Genomic DNA, 21835 nt, shown 5'->3' with positions numbered 1-21835 from the left:
CTGTTCAAAAGTTTTTATATTTTTCAAAATGTATCTAAAAATAACTTTTATTATGAAATATCATCAACAAAAATAAAAACAACTAAAACAAATGCATGCCTGATTGAAAGTAAAATAAGAAAGCTGAATAAAAAAAAAGAAAATGTTTTTTTCCGGTTTATTGCATTTCAATGGAAAAAATAAACAAAGAATGACGTTTGTTTTTATTTGGCTTCTTGTTTCTTGTACCCTGCGCCGTCAAGATATTAAATTTCATTTATTAAATGGCATGCTACATTTTTTGATTGTTAATATTTTTAGAAAGGAAAAGAAGATTTAGTGTAAGTAATTTAGGGCGGTCTTTAACTTTTCCTTTTGAACAATGAAAGTATTACACGCGTAATATCAGAGGAGGAAACTTGAAATACAAAATCAACCGGCATATATTATTTTACTTAAACAAGATGTTTCAAGAAACTATGATCTCATTTTTATTAATTTTCTTGTTAGTAAATTTATGTTCTTGTAGCGATCTTTATAGTGATAAAGTTTTGAAGTATGATTCCGAAACGTTTAAGAAAAACATTGGGGGAAACATACCTCATTTTGTTAATTTCTTTGCACCATGGTGAGAAAATTATTCTTTGCTATTAATATAATAATCATAATCTGCCGTAATTTATATGATTTATGTAATTTTTTTATGAAATTTCTTGAAATATTGGCTTGTTATTTTATTTTTATAAACTAAATATTTTTTATTTTTTTAAATAATAATAAGATGTTCAGTTGTTTTAGATTTATTTTCTCTAATAAAACATGTACTTTATTGCTATATTTGTTCACTTTTGTTCTTATTGTTAAATGTATCATATTGTTAAATTTTTTCACAAATAAATGCAGCAAAATTTATCTAAACTTTTTCTGTTTCTTATTTTATTTTGTTTCATGAAAGTTTTTCAAGCAGATTTTGTAAATTGTGGCAGATTTTGTAACTTCTTTACTTTGGTATATGTATCTTAAATTTTTCTGATCCCATTTTAAATGTTATTTGTTTTTCCCTCTTTAAATTTAACTACAATCGTGCATATTCGCAACCAAATATGTTGCAACAACCAAATATACTTTATAAGTTCAATAATGCAATTTATTAAAATAAAGCTATTAAAAATATTCATTCTCTCTTATCTCTTTAAAAATTTATTTTGCCTTTATCATTGATTTTATTATTAAACATGCATGTTTAATTTAAAATGTAAGTGTTAAAAGTTAATATGAAAAATCTTAATTATATGTCAGTAATGTAAATTGCTAGCAAACCTCATATTTCTTTTACCTCGTATCATATTTTTATCTTTCTCTTATTTTTAAAAATATATTTTTTATATCTGTATTTTTTTTTCAAAAGATTTTGTATTTGAAGTTTATTAAAACGCGTATGAGATAAGTTAAAAAATTTATTTAAATATGTTCTACGTACATAATTTTTTTTCCTTCTAAGTCTGTTATAAAGTATTTTTATAACACAGAGATCTCTCACAAAATAAAAAAAGACAGGGTGCTTTATCAAAAACAAGGGCATTTCAGTTTTGAAGTTTTTTTTTTTCATATCTTGAAAATTATATCAGCTGTAGCTAGGTAGATTAGTTCCTCTCAATATGAAATTCAGAATATTTAAATATTTTAGATTAATTAAGCTTAAAAGTTATTTGTGGTAGTTTAATTAAGCTTAAAAATTGTTTGTGGTAGTTATGGTAATAAAAAGTTTCTGCAATTTCTTTCTTAAAGAGCATTTTTTTCTGAAAAAGGGGGACACATTTTTTTTAAAAAGTGCAAAGAAGGTGCAGATATTTCTGTAAAATGACAGGCAGGGTGGACCACTCTTCTAAAAATACTTAAGGAGAACACTGTAAAACATAGGGCATTTACCTATAATTTTAGAGCAAGCTTGATCAGCCTTTTTTGTAAATCATTTATTTCAAGATAAGATTTATATTAATTGGGTTTTTTTTTTTCTAAAAAAAAAATATGAATTCTCTATCTTAGCATGATTAGATTTTCAAAGACTAGCAAGAGAAACATTCCATATAAATATAAATTCATAAAAGTGAAAAATTTTTTGAAGCTAACATTTTATTCAGAAATTTTTCACGGAGAAGTTCTTTTAGTGATATTCATTGTATTTATTTTGTGCTAAATTATTGGTGATGAAATATGATTAAATAATATGTCAATATTTGTTATCAAAAAGGAAGAAAAAAATTTTTTACAAAATTTTATTTGAAATTAAAAAAAGATTAGTAGTTGCTTATGAATATTTTATTTTTCATGCTAGAGTATATTAGTTATATTAGCTACTTTTGTCAAAATAATCTTCATATTTTTTTATATTTAATTTATATATTTATGCATACTTTAATTGGTTTATAGGTGTGGCTATTGTAAACGTTTGAAGCCAGTATGGGATGAACTTGCTGAGAAATATAATAAGGATTCTAGTCAACAGGAAATTGTTATTGCAAAAGTAAATATCTCTATTTGATGTACAATATTTGAACAGGGATATTTTCAATTATTTCAAGTTTTTATGTTTGTTTTTAAATTTTATCTTACTACATACTGTTGTATTTTTATTTTCTCAGTTAATTTTAGAAAGAATTTTTAAGTAATTAATCATCCATGATTATTTTATGAACATTTTGTAAAATTTTTCTAATTTTATATATTGCTTTAATTGTTTTGAAAGATTACAATAACTTTTTCTTTATAAAACTTTTTAAAAAAATTACTTGAAAGGTTTGAAAATTTGTAGACAGTAGTTCTATTTATTAATATTTTTTCAAATGTAGCAATTAATTCCTTAGTAATGTTCCTTAGTGTAGTAAAACCTAAATACTTTTTTTTTTCGCAGAGTATAATAGATTTTTTTCTTTCACTTTCATGTTAAGAAGTAAAAATAATTTTTTTACAGAAATTTGATTAACAAGTTCAAGAATAGAAAAAGGCTTCTGACTGTGTTGCATTTTTCTTTACATTTGATCAGTTGAAAATAAATTGAATATGTGAGGTATTTGATAAAGATAGAAAAGCTTCAATAATTGTAAAATAAATGTTTATTATAAATTCTTAAAGTCAAGGACTTTTGTCATAAACTTCTTAATAAGTGTTTTTTTTTAATTATATGTAAATTTTATTTTATATCATAGTTTGAGAGTCTGCTTCAGTACCCTCCATATCTTAATATCACTTCTATTACTGTTATTTTGTTGCCATTTAAGCAGACCTAATGTATGCTTAAGATAAAAAACATGGATATTTTCTGTTAATGTAAACAGAAAACATCTGTTTCAATATTGTATCCAATTTGGATTTCATACATTGAATTTGAACATTGCAGGCTTCGTAGAGAGTACCGTTAGTTTAGTGTAAAAACAAATAAAAGAATATTCAATTATTTCTTGTCTTTTCAGAGTTTTTTTATTGAATTTTAGTTATGTGGTTTCATTGTGTATACTTGTATATGATTTTTTATAACTACATAATTTAGAATTATATAATTAATTTAGAATTATATATTATTTATTTATTTTTTTACAAAATTATAGGTTGATTGCACTGCAGAAACTCCTATTTGTGCTGAAGAAGATGTTTCGGGTTATCCATCGTAAGAACAATATAGTTTATTTTTTATTTATTTTTGAATATAAGCATAGCTTCCTTAGAAAAACTTCTTTATTCAATCTTAGGTTTTATGTTTATTTTGCAATTCTCTTTTAATTTGTAGATAAATGTGTTCTTATCTTGAGTTACAATTTGTAGTTAAATGTGTTCTCTTTTTGAGTAATAATTTATTGTTTTAAGTAAAAACACAGAGATGAAATTCTTTTCTCGTTTTTGTGTTACACAATGTTAAATTCATTTAACAAAAAATTTATTACTTTTCAGGGTAAAACTATTCAATTTTATCTTCTAATATTTAACCCTTTAATTTGTGCTAGATATTAATTGTTATTGCCGATCTTTCATGATCCTATACTAGTTAGATCGAATTTATGAGTTTATGAAACCTGGCAAAATCAAGCTCCAAATGCAGTGTTACAGAAACTTTTAAATATTGAAAAAAATTATCTGAATAGAATTTAATTTTTAAAGCAGTGTGTTTTTTTTTTTAACTATTTATTTTTTGAGCAGTAATTGCTATAGAATTTTTAAAATCTTGACTTTTTTTAGTTGTACAATAGTATGACATTAATCACTTTTGGTACTTCAAAAAACACTTTTGAACCTGCTGGATTTACGACAATTTTCATCTTCTCTATCTTCTATTTTTCAGCAATTACAGTAATTTCTACATGGTTTATAAAGTCATGGTAATGGTATCATGCTTTATAAAGTATTGTGACATGAATTTCCAGTTTTCAAAATAAATTTTTTAATGTATTTTTCACGAATCGCAAATTTCCACATTTTGCGTCTACTTTGTTACTGATTTAACAATTTTTTTTCTCGTCACAACTTGTAAAGAAGAGAAAATCAGGTTTCAGAAGGTTTCTGAATTTTAGAAATCCCGATTTTGTAGTGTTCCAAATTTTACGCCCTCGTAGTTATTCTGTATATTGTCATAAATAGCATCTGTTTTATTTATGTTACATAGGAATTTTTAGGTGCCCATAAAATCATAATCAAGTTTAGTTTATTTTTACATTTTAATATCTTGTAAATTCTTTGAAAGGTGTATTTAATACTCTGAATTTTTTAGGCTTATTTTCTATGACGTTGGAGAGAAAAAGGGTATAAAATACCAAGGAAAACGTGATTTATTAGGACTAGAAGAATTCATTTCAAATAACCTCAAGGAAGAAAAAAAATCAGTGAGTTCATAATACTTTTTATGTGTGGCTGATAACGAGTTGAGACTAATCAGCAAAAACCTACCCCATCCTTTTCATAATAGTTCACTTGTAAAAATTCTCTTATCCTTGAAAAAATTCTGCCACAGGGGCAGAATTTTTTCAAGCTATCTGCGACACAACTCTCTGGCACTAATATATTTCTGCAGGATACTTTTAATAATTACAAACATACATGTTACTTTTTTAAAATAACAAAAGCACTGTGTTTACAAAGATAAAAAAAACTATAATATTTTCCGTTTTAAAAATTGAACATGTAATAATTTTTTATTCTAATATTATGGGTGAAACTCTTCCATTTTGTTTGGGGGGGGGGGATGCACAAGAATTTTTTTTCCTTGCATTTTATAAATAATCATCACGATAAAAAAAATAATTAATCATGAAATCCTTAGAAAATTCCCGTAAAAAAGATCGAAGATGAAATGATGTGAATCTGACTCCTCAAATGCGTGTTTCGTTTCAAGATTAGGTTGATGTAATAAATCATATCGAATGAAAAATATCAGCTTTAAAAACTATGGAGAAATCAATAGCAATAACTGCCGAAAAATCGACAGAATTATTGCCTTAAAAAGTAAATACTCAAATGGGCGATTCGAATCTTCCATAGTGTTCGAAATATATCAGAAAATTGAAAAGCATCCTAAAAATCAATATCAATAACTGCTAAAAATACTATTGAAACATTACATCGATTTACGACACTATCAACGTAAATTGAGCGAGTCAAAAAGTAATTATCTAAATGCACAATTCAAATATTACATGTAAATTTCTGTAAAAAAGTATTTTTAATTTTTTAAACGAAAAATCTTTCCGCAAGAACTCTGTAACATTCTGTGACAATGTCGCCGTGTCGCTGCAATTCTGCCACGGGGCTCTTATCTTCGTAAAATGTTTTTTATTTTATTATTTATTGTTGTAGGGAGACTGGGTGAATTTGTGTTTTAACCAATTCATAAATAATAAAGAACAGAAATTAGCTAACTCTAAATATTTATTGAAAAAGACAAGACACCTATAAAATAAAACAAGAATAAAAAATATAAGAATTGGAAGAGGGGTTAAGGGTCTGTACTTGACGGCGGTTCTATAGCAGACTATCTTTTTTCATCTCTAGAGGCACTGAAATACTGGGCGAAAGAGGAAAGTTTGTCATATTGTCCATTTATTATACTAAGACCAAAAACAAATTTCGGTCCAAGTTCTTGTAATCATGATTACAAGTAATCAAAATATATGATTGCATGTAATCTTAATATTGGATTACAAGTAATGAGGATTATAGACTACAGTGAAACCTCCAGAAAACATCACTTCTGTGTATCGACCTTCTATTTATGATCACTTTTGGGAGGCACTAAATTTTTTTCATTGACTTTGTGTTGAAGAAAACCTTTAAGAAAGACCATTAAAACCTCACGGAGTGATCCGGCAATACTTCACATCAAATGCCAAAAAGGTCAAATATGGAAACACTAAAAAATATCAAAGCCAAAAATTTAACAAAGTATATAAGTAGATTTCGTTTACTTAGGTTCTGTAATCAACAACAGAAACAACACCACAATAGAAATTCAAAGAAGAATTACAATAACCAATAACTGTTTTAATGGAATTCGAAAATATATAAAATCTGATGTAATTCATAGAAAAACAAAAGTTTTATTATATAAACCTCTTATAAGATCAATTTTAACATATGCTTGTGAAACCTGGACCCGATCTTGTACGGATGAGGCTATGTTGGGTACCTTTGAGAGAAAGGTCTTGAGAAGTATTTTTGGAAGAATTCAAAAAAATGCTGTGTGGCTTAGAAGATCAAATTTAGAGCTATATCAATCATATAATGAACCTGACATTATTAACTTTATTAAATGACTAAGAATAAAATGGGCAGGACAAGTTATCAGAATGGACAAAGACGCTACCACAAAAAGAGTTCTTAATGCCAGACCAGTTGGCACGCGAAACGAAAAAGAGGCTGGCTGAATTTGAGATGGATAGATGGCCTGGAGAAAGACCTTATGGTCTTAAAGACAAAGAATTGGAGAACATTAGCAAAAAAAGGAACTTTTTGAAAAAACTTCTTGAGAAGGCCAAAGCCCACCCTGGGCTGTCGAGCCATGGATGATGATGATATAAGTAGATTAAAATGTATACAAAATATTTATGTGACGCTCTTATTTGGAGAGCTCTTTTTGACGATACAACCTCATGTTGCAGTCAGAGTGCACTAAAAATGCTGCTATCAATGATTTACTTTTAGAGTTGAAAGTAAAATTTGAAAAAAGAAAGTTATTTTAGGAGAAACAAGCAAACCTCTTCTCATCTTTTAAAGCTCACTAATTTTTGTGATATAAAATTTATATAATTCTTTATTTATGTAAAATATTTTATGAGCATAAAGTAGTTTATGCACATAATTATATCAGTTGATATCATTTTTACAGACACAAAATGTTATTCTTAGATTTATCTTTTCATGACACTAGCAGAAGTGGCATTTTCGCACCAACAAAATTACACTCAGAGATGCCAACTTGCTCCGGACAGCAAATATATATTTTAAAGTGGTAGTATATCAATTGTGAGTCTTGGTTTAATAAATTCAATTTTGTAGATTTTTATCCACTACTATTTCGAAATAATTCGTAGGTTTATATAATTCATCACTTCTTAGTTCTTATGTCATGTTATACCTTTTAAAAAGCAATTAAAAATAGTCAAATATTTGTAAATTTTACTTTGTAGTTATTACCGTTTTTTTAATTATTTTGGCTTGTCCGGAGCAGTTGGCATCTCTGTTACACTGACTAAAATTAAAAATGTTTGAGAAAAATCCTGTACCTTTGTTAATGTACCTTTGAAGTCAATGGAAGTAACTTCTTAGAGAGGCCAACCTCCATCATGCTTTTTCATGTAATTTATGTGTAGTGCATCTACCACTACAAAAATATAACTCCAATTCACTAGTGTGTAAGACAGGTTAACTCGATTCTATGATGGGTTACCTTTTCATAGATGAAGGTTGACATAGTTGATATCTGACATCCCCACATAGGTGACCCGGACATGATGTGAACACGCCTACCTTGATAGTAACTCAACCTTGAATGATCCACAATGGACAGTTGACTTGTGACTGTGACATTGTCCTTCTCACGCTGTTGCTTCTCAGTCTCGATCACACACAACGTATACACTCGACTGCTAAAGGCAACACAGAAGCGACTACTACCGTTAACTTAATACAGCTCTCACAATCAGCACTAAAAAAGTACGTTGATCTTAATCCAGCTCTTCCGGCTTCTCAGAAAACAGCAATGAATCAACTAGTGGAATCTGTTCATTGAATTCTATCACAGATATAATTCTGGTGGAGGAGTACTGTAGTGTATCTACCACTACAAAAATATAATTCCAATTCACTAGTATATAAGACGTGTTAAATCGATTCTATGCTTGGGTACCTTTTCATTGATGAAAGTTGACATAGTCGATATCTGACATCCTCACAGTATGTAAGGATGAATGTAACTAAAATACATGTAAATATGTATTTACCTAATGTATATGTAGGTAAATATGTACATACTTACATTTTAGTTACACGCCTATCTATACTTGTACTTGTATGCATAAAATTGCATATTGTAAGCATAAAATTTATGTACAAATGTATTATTTAATATTTATGTGCTAACGGTGTAGACATTTTTTACAAATTTAAGTTCAGAACAAATTTTAGAATTTAATTAGAATAACAGTCTTATCAGAGCTTGAATTTCAGAATTTTTTTTATATAAACTTATAGTTAAATTAATTAAAAACACACCTCAATCTCTTATTTCTACAATAATGTTTATGTAGTTTTACTTTAAATATGCAAAATATGCATTTTTTAACAAAAAAAAATCCTTGGTTTATCTCTTTCTTCACCCCTTGACATATCATTTCTTGATATAAAAATGATCTTCGATTGTACTGTAAGCAACAACTCGCAACGGAATGTTGACAGAGATGTCAACTGCTCCGGACACGCCAAAATAATTTTTTAAAAACAATAGATTACTACAAACTAAATTTTGTAAGTATTTGACTATTTTTGCTTGCTTTTAAAAGGTATAGCATTTCATAACTACTCTAAAATGGTGAATTATATAAGCCTATCAATTGTTTAGAAATAGTAATGCATAAAATTCTACTAAATTGAATTTATTAAACCAAGAATCACAATTGATAAACTACCACTTTAAAATATTTATTTGCTGTCCGGAGCAAGTTGGCATCTCTGTGTTGAAGACGTCTGAGACACGTATTCGTATTATAGTTTTGACATAAGAAACAAATAACATCTCCCAGGCGTCTTCGTTTATCAAGGGGTTAAACAGAATAAATTAAAATAATCTAATAGAAGATAATCAAATGATAGCAAATGTTCTAATTATGCTATCCTTTCTGTATCTTCCAAGTTTTTCTTTTATTTCAGATACCTCCTCCTAGCTTAAAAATGTCACCTGGAAGTGGTGCAATAGAGTTAACTGATGAAAATTTCCATCAAGTGGTAGATTATGGACTGCATTTTGTAAAATTCTTTGCTCCCTGGTGTGGTCATTGCCAGAGAATGGCCGGAACATGGGAAGAGCTTGCTATTTCATTGCAACATGACAAATCAATAAAAATTGCCAAGGTAAAATTTATTTCATTAACTTCATTTCTACCTTTTAAAAACTTATAATCTTTAATCTTGCTTGTCTTTAGTTTAAGATAATTAAGTTGAAAAGATTGTAAAGCAGCACTTTTAAAAGAAAAGAAAAGAAAAACATTATTTAATTAAATAGCATTAATAATTTTTTTATCGAAATAAAGTAATTCAGTTACTGATAAATACAAAATTAGTTAGCTCATTTTCTTGATTGCTGATATGAACTCAGATATTATCTGCAGAAACAACCAAAACATTTCAGAATCTCAAGAAAGAAAAATAAATTCAACACTTATAAAAAAAAATTCATATCCTTTGTTAATGTTGTTGAATTATTTGCTGGGCTGGAAAGGAAAACATAGGTTTCTTAAGCTCTTGCAATAGGCCAATATTATTGCTTGTTTTGTCATTAAATGAAACATTTTGTCACAATTTTGCACAATAGCAGGTAGTAGCAGAAACCCTGCTGTAATAATGAGAAGATTTGTTATCGTTTAACATACATTATTAACACTCGAAAGATTGAAACTTAGTATATACCTATATTGCCCAAAAGCAGTCAAAAATGACTGGATTGTGAAAGTATAACTATTGTGTAAATAAATTTGTTTGAAATTAATTTTTAACATTTTTTGTATTATTTACAGTTATGTAACAAGTTATTAGTAAATATTAACAGTAAAAAAAGTTATATGTTGTACAAAAAGTCACAAAATTCTAAGAAATTGTCATTACCATATATGGCAACGTTACTTTTAAAAAGTAACGAGTAAAAGTACAAGTATTTTTAAAAGAAGTAACGAGTAAAAAGTTCTTATTTTAAAAAGTAACGAGTAAAAGTGCAAGTACTAAACAAAGAAAGTAACGATTTAAAAGTACATTTCTAGGAAATCGAAAATTCAAAGTAACCTAAATTTTATTGAATAATATTCTTATGTTCTTTAATGTTTTTGCAAAATTGTTGTTATTTATTTAATTATTTCTAATTTTGAAAGTTATGGACATTAATTTATTTTTAAATTCGGAAGAATATTATAATATAATTTTATAATATAATCGTATAATATAACTTATAATATAATGAAAAACGTAATAACAAAGTCCAGCATTTTTTATTTAAAATTTATAAAATAAATGCATAAAACTCGAAAATGAATGAAAACAACTTGCTAATTAATATTTTTATTCATTTTGCGAAATAATTGCATTTCGAAAGTGGTGTCACTGAGTCTGCTGCGAGAATTTCTCAGACTGTGCTTAGCCACGCTGAATAAGCGCTCCACGGGAGGTCAAGGTATTTAAACACGAAGTTAGCTGTGAATGCATATATATTGCACATTAATTTTATAAATGAAAAAAACATAGCATTTTTTTTAAATTAAATTTTTTTTATTAGAAAGATTACCAAGTTTTAGAAAAAAGTAACGATTTCATTCGACATTTCCGTTACAAATACTTTTACTTTTTCCCTAAAAAAGTAACGAAAGTACAAGTAAAAGTACTAAATTTAAAAAGTAATGAAGTACAAGTAAAAGTATGTACTTTTTACTTGTACCAGCGGTACAAGTAACGAAAGTAAAAGTACTGCCATATATGGTCGTTACATACACCAAAAAGCAGTTAAAATGACTTCTGGGCAATCTAGTGTTAAGTATTTATTTCTTTAAAAATTATATTAATGATATCACATTTCACATCACAATTGTGTCTAGTTTTTTGATTTTTATTTTCACGTCAGACTCAATATTGACCCTTTGATGCATATGAGATATCAATTTCATATGGGATACCAGTGTCAATTTTTCTGATGCTCTAATCTGAAGTAAAAATATATTTTGGTACGTTTTAGATCTAAAAACAGTCTATTAGTTACTAAAAAAATCTGTCAGATTATCAGAATTATATTTGTACTAAAATATAAAATCCAAAAAAATTTAGTTTAAAAAAAGTTTTTTATTCACTCATACTCAAAAATGTATCAATAATTGATTAAATTGATAAATTAAGGAAACTTCAATGATGAATAACTTTTTCTCTTAGATCTAAATAAGTGGAAATTTTAAAAAAATATTGTTTGGAAGTGAGCTACATTATGGAGATTTTACTTTTAAAAAGAAAAAGAGACCCGTGTTTCATGCTGTAACTCATGACTATAAGTTATTAAAATGCTAAATATAATATTTTTCATTTATTTTTACCTAAATGAATACAAAATAATAATAAAAAACAATAATGAAAAATATGTTTAATAAAAATTCTGTGTCAAAGGACTAAGAAGAAAGTGATAAGTTTAATTATTTGCTGTCATTTAATAAATAGTTTAGTAAATACAGCTAAAAAAGAATACTGTTTTCATATAATACACAATGTTTGATTTTGATAGCTTTCTTTTTGAGGGAATTTTTTTTATTTTTTTATTATTCATTTGATTTTCACTCCATTTAATGTAGCAAAATATTATTTAGAAATAGTGGCTTGTATTCTGTTTGATTTATCTGTGAATAAATACTTATTTATCATTATTTTTTAATATTTGTATAACAAGTTCACTCAACATAAAGACATCTCTATTAACATAAAACATTATTGTTAGGTGATGAATACTAATATTTTTAGAATTGATAATTATAAGAGAATTGGGGTTGTAAATTCAGCATGCGGTTTTAAATTTCATCTTAAGTAATTTTTTGTTCAATTTTGTTTTAAAATTATATTATATTAAAGATTTTTATCTTTAGGTTGATTGTACTGTGAATAAAATGGCCTGTACTGAATTTGAAGTGAAAGGTTTTCCTACACTGTTATTTATTATAAATGGGAAAAAGGTAAATATATTTGATTATTTTATTTCTTATGTAAAGTATTTGTAAAATTCGCAAAATTTTATTATTATTATTTTAGAAGTTCATCCTGTACTTGATTTTTTAAGTGAATTTTACATTAGCTTTAATTTACCTTATCTTTTTACTAATATTCTTTATTATAATATTTATATTAATGTTCTTTGACCTTTTTTATTGTTGAAGTACATCTAGCATTTGCTTTATTAAATAAATTATCTAAAACCATAAAATACAACTTTCACCAAACCATCATTCATAACTTTTAATTTTCACAATGTTCTTTTTAGTAATTAAATTTATATTTCTTTAAGACAGATTGTGACAGAAAAGTTTTATTAACATGCTACGTTTTTAGAAAATACTATTATTTGAAGCAATTCAGATTATTGATGTTCAAATAATTGGAGTTCTAAAACCCCCGTGGCAGAAACACAGCGACATTGTCGCAGAAAGGGACTGAGTTCTTGCAGAAAGATTTTCTTATTTGGGAAACAAAATTTTTGGGTTTGGCAAAAACAAAAGTTCTCAAAAAAGATCCCCATGATGAAAAGATTCCATACCCATGTGAAAAAAATCGCATCCAATGAGTATGGCTCTAATACCGATGTTTCAGCACTGATGAAGACGATTTCGTTTCGAGATGTTGAATAGTCTTGAGCGTATTGAGTCGGAAACCGCGTCTGCGTACTTCGTGTGGAATCAATGCTATATATTTACACAATACAGTGAGACTTCTGTTACAAATCGCAAGCACTGTGTATTTTTTTCTTTCTGAACTTAATCTGATCACGAAAAAAGTTTTATTTACCTTCTTTTTTTTTATAAAATTTTTTCAATAAGTCAGCACAAAATTAATCGAATCTAATTATTTTCATATAGAAATAGATTGCTTTAATTTTTTTGCTTTTAGAATTCGGTTATAGTCAATATTATTTTATTATTTTGATTTTGATTACTCAACCTCAATATTAATTTTTTCACCTAATTTGTTTCTGTACCTGATACAATTACTATAATGAAACATTAAATCATACTGTTTTAAGCTGATACTTCGAATTCAGTTATGTTGTTTTATAAATTTAATCTTTTTGTCCATTCTTAGCTATTTTTATAAGTTCTATCTTATTACAGGTTCTGGGTTATCTTTATTTATGCTCTAGTAAGCATTTTTGTCTGCAGATCTATACATTTACAATTTTTCTTTATTATCAAAGATTATGCACATTTAAACTTATTAAGAAATTTAAACTTATATTATGACATGAAGAAAAAAAAATCTACATAGTTTTATTCTATGCATGTAGGCTTTTTTATAAACATGAAGTGCATCTATTATTATAAATTCATTACACATATATTTATAACGATAAAAATATCTTGCAGAAAGATATTGGTTCTAGTTAGGTTTGTCGCAGAAAGCCAGAAAAAATTCTGCCACAGGGTCTAAAACATAAGTAAGAATTAAGTTTTCCAATCTAAAATGTAAATTTTGAAACCTTCGCTAAATCGAGTTGACGAGACGTTTTCAGACACACGACTCTTCCGCAATTTTGATTTTATTTTTGGTATGTCAGATTTGTATCGTTTTTCATATTTGAAACTACGCCGGAATTTGCTAATATCACGATTCATATTCTCTCAATTTTATTCTAAACATCGATGTTCGTATTTACCTGATTTACAAGTTACTCATTGTGAATCGTATTCTCGTGATTTAAAAATCGTACATCGTGATTCGTATTCAACTGTTTTAAAAATCCAATACCTCAATTTGTTTTCACAATTAGTCTCACAATTCTTGTAAGATCTAAGTTTTTTCCTAAATTAGTTACTATAAAAATGTGATATTCTTTTTTAATAGGTAATTTAATTATAAATCTTAGTTCAGAAAATTATATTAAATATGAGTTGATAGCTTGTTATCGAGTTTTTGCACACAGCTCAATTGTTTGCTCGAGTTTTGAAACTTCCAGAGTTTTTCACTTGGTGTCATAATCAGCCCTGATTTAATATAAAAGTTGTAGTTGAAAACTTTCACTAACTTATAAATTATGATTAAACAATTCTTAGCTAGAAGCCACAAGTAGAATGTCTTGTTTAAGCAATTTGTGAATTAAGCTTTAATCCGTGGTGAAAAAAATTTCAGGTAGAAAAGTATCAGGGAGACAGGAATCTTGATGGTTTTAAAAAATTCATTTCCGAAATGAAAGCAGCTCATCTAGATGCCATTGAGGCCGAAGAAGGGAAAATAGAATCAAATCAAGAACAAGTATGTTAATTTTTTTTTCTCTGTAATTTCCTGTCATACTATTTTGCTGATATGCCTTTTCAGTAACAAACATATAATTAATAACATTTTCTAAGGTATAGTAGTGCTATTTATCTGTATAATTTTCTTCAGTTTGAAAATAATGAAAGATTAAGGATTTAAATCAATAGATGTAATATTGTAAGAAGAAAAATTCTCATACTATTCATCATCATCATATTGTGTTTGCTAATATATAATTGGATAATTTATATTTATCTTTGCTAATTATACTATTTTGCTGGCATGCTTTTTCAGTAACAAACATATAATTTATAATATTTTCCAAAGTATAGCGCTATTTATTTGTATAGTTTTTATCAGTTTAAAAGTAAAGAAAGAATAAAGATTTAAATCTATGGGGGCAATATTGTTAGAAGAAAAATTCTAATACTTTTTGCCGATCATACTATTTTGTTGCTAATCATAGTTATTTAATCATAATCATTTAATTAAAAAAATATTAAATCAATAATTAACATTTTTAATGAAGTGCCTGATTAAAATTTGAGGATGTTATTGGTATAAAACAGTTGAGTTTCAGGACTAGATTCAATTACTTTTAAAAATGTGATTGTAAAACAAAAAAGTTTGAATGCTCAAAATATCATAACAACTATGCAATTTTTTTTTGAGTTATCTGTAAAAATAATTTAAGCTTATCATTCTTAGATGGTTATCATTCTTCATTCTTAGAACCTTTTAGAATAGTATATTTTTGAAATTTAGCAAATGGATAATTTATAATATTTTAAAATTTTTCATATTCTTAGTGAGGAAATTTTTTTTGCTATTTCTGTTATAAAACTTCTAAATATGTTGAAAGCAATTAAAAAAATCTTTTATTTAATTGATATATGACATATATATTAATTGTATTCCTAAAATTAAGAGAATTGAAAAATAGTTTTAGATATAATTGAGATCTCCACTGGGTTTCATTGTTGAGTGTCTTAAATAAAACATTTGAAAATGCCAATAAATTTTCAACTAAATAATCTTATTATATGTCTTTTAATGCAGTGAATTTCTTAAAAACTTTTTTTTTACTGTTTCTAAGCATTTCTTAAAATTTAAATTATTTTCATCTTCATTACAACCTTATTTTTTATTTAGCCGAATGTTGTTGTGGAATTGTCAGCTGATAATTTTGAAAATGCAATCGCTGATGGCTTTAGTTTTGTTAAATTCTATGTTCCATGGTGAGAAATCAATTTATTATTTATCAGGGTTCCCACGGTCCTTGAATTATTTTTTGCTAAATTTAGGTCCTTGAAAGTGCTTGAAAAACGTCTTAGGTCCTTGAAAAACCTGATAGGTCCTTGAATTTGTCCAATACTGCCGGCTGCCCTTTTTATAAAACACCCGCGGATCTTTCTCGTTCTTTCTGTTTTGTTCCCGAGCTCTCTCACGTGGTTTTTAACGCCACCGTTTCTAACCGGGCCTAGCGTCTTGGTGTCTGCCAAGCGCGCGGAGCACAGCAGACAATCAATGCGTTCGGGGCGAGACATAACGAATAATGAATATTCATAACGAATAATGCTTTTAAACATGGTGAAAATGGGATATGTTCCTTCTAATTTTTATTTTCAGAAAGAATTGTTGCTGTATAACATTTAGAGTAGGTTGTGTAAATTATGGATGAATAATTTCAGAAACGATGTTTAATAGAGGAGAGGAGGGGGTTGTGGAATAGTCATGGAATATGGAATACCTAAGATTTAGCTCTGTCTTTCATGCAGCCTTCACATGGAAATAACAGGATTAAAGGATTTCAACATTAACACCTCATTACCATTAGTTATAGATTGTGCTGAAAATGATTTTGTGAATTAATATGTAAAACCAGTAGGGTTGTCTTTAAAAAAATAAAAATTTTAGTTCATAATACATATACTCTCTTCTCTCTATATAGGCAAAGCATTTAGGTATTATGTTTGAAATTAATTATTGCCACAACAAGCATTGTTGCTTCTAGTAAAATAGAAGAGAATAATTTTTAAAATTGGTCTTAGATTAAGGTCCTTGAAAATTTTGTTGAGGTCCTTGAAAAGTCCTGGAAAGTCCTTGAATTTCAATCTCATCATAGAGTGGGAACCCTGTTTATTGGCTTTTATAACTGTAGTTCTTTAGCAGTTGATCATGTATTTGAACATGTTGTATATTACTTATTTAAACAGTTCTTAAATATGTTACTGGCAAAGTTTGAAATCCGGCATTCTATAGAATGCCTAGACATTGTACAAGGGGTGATCAAATGAAAAGGTACGAAACGACACGGTGGGTACAAATGTAGACTTTATTCAAAATATACACCATAGGCCTGTGCACAGCGATCCCACTGATGAACAAGCCGCAGGATTCCTTGTTCCCAGAATTCCTGTGGTCTTGACGAGACCCGGTCCTTCACAGCTTCCTTGAGTATGTCGTCCGAGTTGAAGAGCTTCCCTTTCAGGTGGACCAAACACATGGAAATCGCAGGGCGACTAGTCCGGATTGTATGGCGGACGGTCCAACGTCTCCCACTTGAACTTGGCCAGTTCCATGTGTGTGAGTCTGGAGACGTGTGAACGCGCTTTATCATGGAGTAGAACCACACCCTCCGTGAGCAGCCCCGGTCTTTTGTTCTTGATGGACCTGCGTAGGCGTCAGAGTGTCTCACAGTACACATCGGAGTTAATGGTTTTTCTGTGCTCGAGAAAATCGGATAACACCTCGCTGTTCCTCAATCGTCAAATTTCGCAACGCGAACACCATCCAGTCCTCATACGGACTGCCGCGTCATTTGGACGCCGCTTTTGATAAGAGCCTCTGCTCTCTCCTGCTCATGCGGGCACCAGGGCATGTTCTGATCCCAGTCAGAGACTCCAATCGCATCCCGAGATGTCTCGCTAAGTTCTCCCATAGCGGAATATGCAAATATTTAACTGTTACGTTTCGTACCTTTTCATTTGATCACCCCTTGTATATAATGCCTAAAACTAGCTGGCAATGTATGAAACGATTTGTATTTCACATATTTCCTAGGCATTCTATAGAATGCCAAATCAGAAAACAACTAAGTATAAAATACACCTCCGATTTGCTTCGAAATGTCATTCAAGTCTGCCATGTACCGACAAGTAGGCTAATTTCTTATTTTATTTATGAAAATTTTTTTTCCCTTAATAAGAAAGGCATAAATTATGTTTTGTTCAACATTCATTTTTCCTTACGCATTTTGAATAAAGAAATTTTTCATGGCACTCTCATTATTTTTTAAGAATAAAATTTTTATTTTTGAAAAATGCACGTCATTTACATAACCACATCAAGACGTTTTTTTCATACTTTGCCTAAATAGCATTTGTCATTCTATATAATGCCTATAGGTATTATATACAATGCCTAGGAAAAGTATGTAATACTTCTTATATTTCATAACTTGCCTAAAAACATCTGGCATCATAAACAATGCCTAGGCATTCTATAGAATGCTGGCATTTCATACTTTGCTAGTAACATATACATATTATTATCTATAATAATTATATACTTTATTTTCTTGTTTATTCTACAGGTGTGGCCATTCAAAGAGGTTAGCTCCAATCTGGAATGATTTAGGCCAAAAATTTGTTCTACATACCAGAATAAAAATCGCTAAAGTAGACTGTACTCAAGATGAGATGTTGTGTAGTGAGCATAAGGTAACAATTTTAATTCTTACTTCTTCTGTATTTTATTTTTATTAATTTTTTTTGCTACATAGTTAATTTAAATTACAGTCAATTTTTTTATTTAACAAAATATGTTGATAAGCTAGATACATATTATTTTCTTCATTCAGTTTCACTTTGAAATACTGTGTGTCCTTTATCCTTTTAAAAAATAAATACCTTTAGAAAATCTTTGAATGGTTGTAATTAGGTATTAAAAAAATCCCAGACTTTTAAAGAATCCTATCTGGCACCCAATATTTTAATATATTTTTATCTGAATTTCAGATTCAAAGATCCAAATATTTTTGTTTAAAATAAATAAAAAAAGATAACATCCAACCAGAATATTCTTACAATCCCTCTTTGTATGCTCAGATGGAGTGATTATCTGCACGGACCTTTTTATCTATTACTGATATAAAGCATAGTATAATTTAATATTATATAGTATTAAATTCACCTCATTACGCAGTATTAAATTTTACTGTTTGATGATTTTTTTGCTTGCAAAATAGCTGCTTTTTTTTTTTTGAAGTTTGTTAATTTAACTTTTATTTTCACATGATCTCTTCGTTTTTGTATATTATTACTCCTATAAACTTATTATAACTACATTTAAAATATACTTTCTTACTGCCATATAGTAAAAATAATCAGTGTAATCTTTCTATATTTTTTTTGTCACGTTTAAAAGTATTAAGTGACTTTTTAAACTACTACAGCAATAAAATCCCAAAAATCTTGAATCTTTGAAAACGGAACAATTTTTTTCATTTGTTATAAGAAAATAATTAAATAAATTTTAAATTTGTGGGAAGTTGTCAAAAAACAAATATTGTAATAATTACATATAATGAAAGTAAAAGTTTTTTATTTTTTTGTATGATGATCACACAAATTTAATATGGAAACTGCTTTTTGTAATAATACCATTTAAAAAAATATTAGGATTTTAAAGGCTGTATGGCATATTTTAAACTCTGATCAAAGACGAGCTACTAGATATTTTTAAATGTGGAATCTAAACAAAACAATGTATGTCATTAAAGTGGTTTTTTTAAGTAATGGCTTGTTGTATTATCATTTAGATAATACATAAAAATAAATTCATGCAAATCAACGACTTTCAAGTTTTTTTATAAAATGTTTTTAACCCCCAATTTTTTACCACTTCTAAACATAGATGTGCTCTTATTGACTAAATGATTTCTGTTTTAAGGTCTTAAAGTTTTTGAGGTTTATGGATGGAAATTATTAACAAATGCCATCATTAAAAAAACTATTGAATGTCGAGTTCAATGAAAATATTGCAGAACAATTTGATGTTTACATCAAAAATGCATCTCTGTTTCTTGAGGATCCATCTAGGATAAAAAGAATAAACCAACTAAATTTCCTTAAAAGGAAGTATATTGAAATCTGGTCAAGAAATGTATTTTGTATAATTTAAGAACTGCTGAATGAAAATTTATTGTAGTCATCTTACTTCGTCAGTTACCAAATCACTTTAGCTGGAGAAGTCCACACTGTTTTCTGAAAACCTTTTGCCATTTTCACTTTAAAAAATACAGTTTTATTACCCCAGACTCTAAACCTGCCAAACTGTTAATTTTTCTGGTCCTAAAGGTTTTTCAAGAATAGCACGAGAGTGTGTCTTTACACCTATCACCATAATGTGGCTTATTTGCAAAACATACTACTGTAATAAATTTTAATAATTTCTATACAGTGTCTAAAGAATGTATAAAATCTTTAGAAACATTTAGGTTTATGTTTGGATTGAGTGAAAGGAACAGAAACAAAACTGTCTAAACAGGGACATGGCTATGGAGCAGAGGTTTGACTGAGTCATCGAGATCGAAAATTTTAATATAAATAATATATGGTGAGAAATTTTTTAAAATAATATTTGGACCTCTCTGCTTCCTAAATATTGTCACCCAGCTACGTGCCTGTGTCTAAAATCCAAAGATTTCTTAAACTTGAACCTGCAAAACACTGGTGCTTTCTGAAGTTGTACTGTATATTATCCTACAATTAGGTAATGCAATGATTCTTATTTCAGGTTGTGGGTTATCCCTCTTTGTTTGTATTTAGAAATGGTAAGTTTGTCACTGAATATCATGGGCCGAGGAAGCTGGATCAGTTACATAGTTTTGTTTTAGATCACTTGCATCACACAGAATTATAAACGATTAAATTTTTTAAATTATTCTTGTTTCATAATCAAGCAAAATTATCTTTTGCTTTTCATCCTAGTTCTACTTATAATTTAAGGCCTATTATAGGTATTATTTACTTAATAAGGCAATTTCGTTACAGTTAGATTACCATAAAAATCAAGATAACTATGGTATTATGCTTGATATAAGTAAATTTTATTTATGCTGCTGCAATTTTCCAAATTGATTTTGAAAAGTCTTGCAATTTGTTTAAGACCTTGCCTGTGGAATATATATTTAAGAAAAATGTTAATGGAAGAAAAAAAAATGGAAATTTTTTTCTCTTTAATTTTGTTTGTTATCTTCAAAATGTTAGAAATAGATTTTTTAAAAAAATTAAACGAAATAACTATTATATTCACATGGGAAATATTAATGGATTACAATAATTTTTGTTTCAATTATAGCAAAATAAATTTCTTAAATAAATACAATATTATTGTCTATATCAAATGTGAGGGATTCTTTTGAATTGCAAGATTGGTAGTTTCCTGCCATTTGTCGGATTTTTGCAAACTTTTTGCTTTATAATTTAAAAACTAGTATTTCCACCTATTGCATATTGTGCATTGGAAAAACTGAGTTTGGACTTCATGAAATAGAAGCATCAAGATTTCTCTTCCCTGAACTCAGGTCATCATTCTAAAACTAGAGCATTCACGTCGCCAAACTGAGTTCGGACTTAACAGGCAAAGCTTTAATAATGCATTGTTTAATAATTCATTAATCTGACTTAAATTTTGCAATTATGTATCTTTTTATTATTTGTATTGTATTTATTTTCCTACATTTTTAACAACTGGCATATGAAAATCAAATTTTTATCCCGGCAATTCTCCCTATTTTTATATTAACTATTATTTGGGATATCTTGCTCATACATTTATGCTTCAAGTTTGACTACTAAATATTTTTAATGAGTACTTATCAACAAAAATTGATTTCATGTTAATGCAAATAGAAATGGCTACTAAAAACTTAAGTTTACTTTTTAAAATCCTAAAATATGTATTTTTAAATTTTCTTCTGGTAATTCACTACTGTGCAAATTGTCAAATATCCGTCTGTAGTAAATTATTCGGAGATTATGTATATACAATTATTTTTTATATAATAAATTATTTTGTATCTGCCTTTTCCGAAGTATTTTTCAACGATGGA

The 21835-nt window shown here is 27.9% G+C and overlaps 1 protein-coding gene across 1 annotated transcript; it reads left to right on the top strand.

The window, feature by feature from the left end:
- Nucleotide 1: 1 nt before the first annotated feature.
- On the top strand, nucleotides 2–21808 carry prtp (thioredoxin domain-containing protein pretaporter). The gene is made up of 10 exons (XM_087160739.1): nucleotides 2–607; nucleotides 2410–2503; nucleotides 3585–3643; nucleotides 4739–4850; nucleotides 9388–9588; nucleotides 12342–12428; nucleotides 14593–14715; nucleotides 15871–15956; nucleotides 18314–18440; nucleotides 20518–21808. Exons 1-10 carry the CDS (start codon nucleotides 444–446, stop codon nucleotides 20641–20643), a joined length of 1179 nt encoding a protein of 392 aa, XP_087016865.1. The 5' UTR covers nucleotides 2–443; the 3' UTR covers nucleotides 20644–21808.
- Nucleotides 21809–21835: the final 27 nt, after the last annotated feature.

Source organism: Parasteatoda tepidariorum, chromosome 4, assembly GCF_982258835.1.
Source record: "Parasteatoda tepidariorum strain Cologne lab strain chromosome 4, Ptep-v5.0, whole genome shotgun sequence".
Taxonomy (NCBI): Eukaryota; Metazoa; Arthropoda; class Arachnida; order Araneae; family Theridiidae; genus Parasteatoda; species Parasteatoda tepidariorum.
Note: the sequence above shows the minus strand (reverse complement) of the source record. Positions and strands in the feature narration are given on the sequence as shown.